This window comes from Diachasma alloeum, unplaced genomic scaffold (assembly GCF_001412515.2).
Source record: "Diachasma alloeum isolate Michigan unplaced genomic scaffold, Dall2.0 Dall_scaffold_00370, whole genome shotgun sequence".
Classification (NCBI taxonomy): Eukaryota; Metazoa; Arthropoda; class Insecta; order Hymenoptera; family Braconidae; genus Diachasma; species Diachasma alloeum.
In genome coordinates this window covers 13,256-14,906 of record NW_021680509.1, presented here as the reverse complement: position 1 = coordinate 14,906, position 1,651 = coordinate 13,256, and the positions used below count along the sequence as shown (strand labels likewise).

Sequence of the window (1,651 nt, the reverse complement as noted above, 5' to 3'; positions counted from 1 at the left end):
GGATTAATTCTTCGATCTTATTGGACAACTTCAGGCATTCAATCCCAAATGATTAACATCATTATTACTATTATAACTATTCCAGTTTTTTTTCCTTTCTTTTTGCCTTTTCATTCGGGAAAAGGTTATTTTATTNAATGGGCCCTCGGCCTCCTCGAGTATGATTTTAATATTATCTATCGGAAGGGTGCTCTGCACCATGTTCCTGATGCGTTATCCCGCGCTCCCGAGGGAGAAAGCGAGGACTGTGAAACGATTGAAGTTGCACAAATTTCCACCGACAAGTGGTACTCACGCAAGTACCGTAACGTACAGCGTGCTCCAGATTTCTTTCCGGACTGGAAAATTGAGGACGGACGGTTGTACACCCACCGACCCTCCGACTTCGTTACGCTAGAGATGGTGGATCTCGATGCGTGGAAGTTGGTACTTCCTCGCGAACTACGTTCGCAGGCCATGGCTCAGTGTCATGAACTTCCCCAAGCGGGTCATTTAGGGGTTGATAAAACATATCGTCGCCTCTATGTGTTGTACTACTGGCCGAACATGTTTCGCGATGTAGTTTCGTTCGTCAGCCGTTGTGATACCTGTCAACGCTGCAAAGTAGAAAATGCTTTGCCGCGGGGTCACATGGGCCGACGCGTAGTCCAGGGTCCTTGGACCACCGTGGCTGCCGACATCGTTGGCTCTATCACTCCGAGTAAAACCGGCTATTCCTACGTACTCGTGTTACAGGATCTGTTCACGAAGTGGGTAGAGATCATTCCTCTCCGGCGTGCCACTGGCAAGGCGATCCGGCAGCAGGTAGAAAACGTTATCATTTCTCGCTGGGGGACACCCCGCGTCCTATTCACCGATAACGGAACGGCGTTCGTAAATCGGGAGATTCAAGCCCTGGCGGCCCACACGGGGTTGAAACATGAAACATCCCCGCCGTACCATCCCCAGGCAAATCCCGTTGAGAGGGTCAATCGCGTTCTCAAAATGATGTTGCGAGCCTTCATGGAGGGCAACCACAGAACTTGGGACGTGCACTTACATGAATTCCGTTTTGCATTCAATACGGCGGAACATAGTTCCCTTCAAACCACTCCGGCTTTTGCAAATTTTGGCCGGCATCCTCTTGCCGCGGTTTCGCTTCAACGACAACTCGAGGGAGACGTTAAGGTCATCCCTGGCGAACCCCTGGAATGGGTAGGTCGGATGAAAACGCTGGAGCTCCTCCGTAAGACCCTCATCCACGCCTTGCGGGAATCGTCTGACAAACAGGCGCACCACTATAATCTCCGTCGTCAAGACGTAGAGTTCAAGGAAGGTGACCGAGTCATGCGTCGATCTCACCNAACCACAGAACTTGGGACGTGCACTTACATGAATTCCGTTTTGCATTCAATACGGCGGAACATAGTTCCCTTCAAACCACTCCGGCTTTTGCTAATTTTGGCCGGCATCCTCTTGCTGCGGTTTCCCTTCGACGACAACTCGAGGGAGACGTCGAGGTCGTCCCTGGCGCACCCCTGGAATGGGTAAGTCGGATGAAAAGGCTGGAGGTCCTCCGTAAGACCCTCATCCACGCCTTGCGGGAATCGTCTGACAAACAGGCGCACCACTATAATCTCCGTCGTCGAGACGTAGAGTTCAAGGAAGGTGA

The 1,651-nt window shown here is 51.4% G+C and overlaps 1 protein-coding gene across 1 annotated transcript in view; it reads left to right on the top strand.

Moving 5' to 3' along the window:
* The first annotated feature begins 399 nt into the window (after positions 1-399).
* LOC107041619 (flocculation protein FLO11-like) overlaps positions 400-1,651 on the top strand; it is a 3,291-nt gene continuing 2,039 nt past the window's right edge. The window contains exon 1 of the mRNA XM_015262240.1: positions 400-804. Coding sequence (XP_015117726.1) covers positions 400-804 — 405 coding nt within the window. The remainder of the gene's footprint in view (positions 805-1,651) is intronic.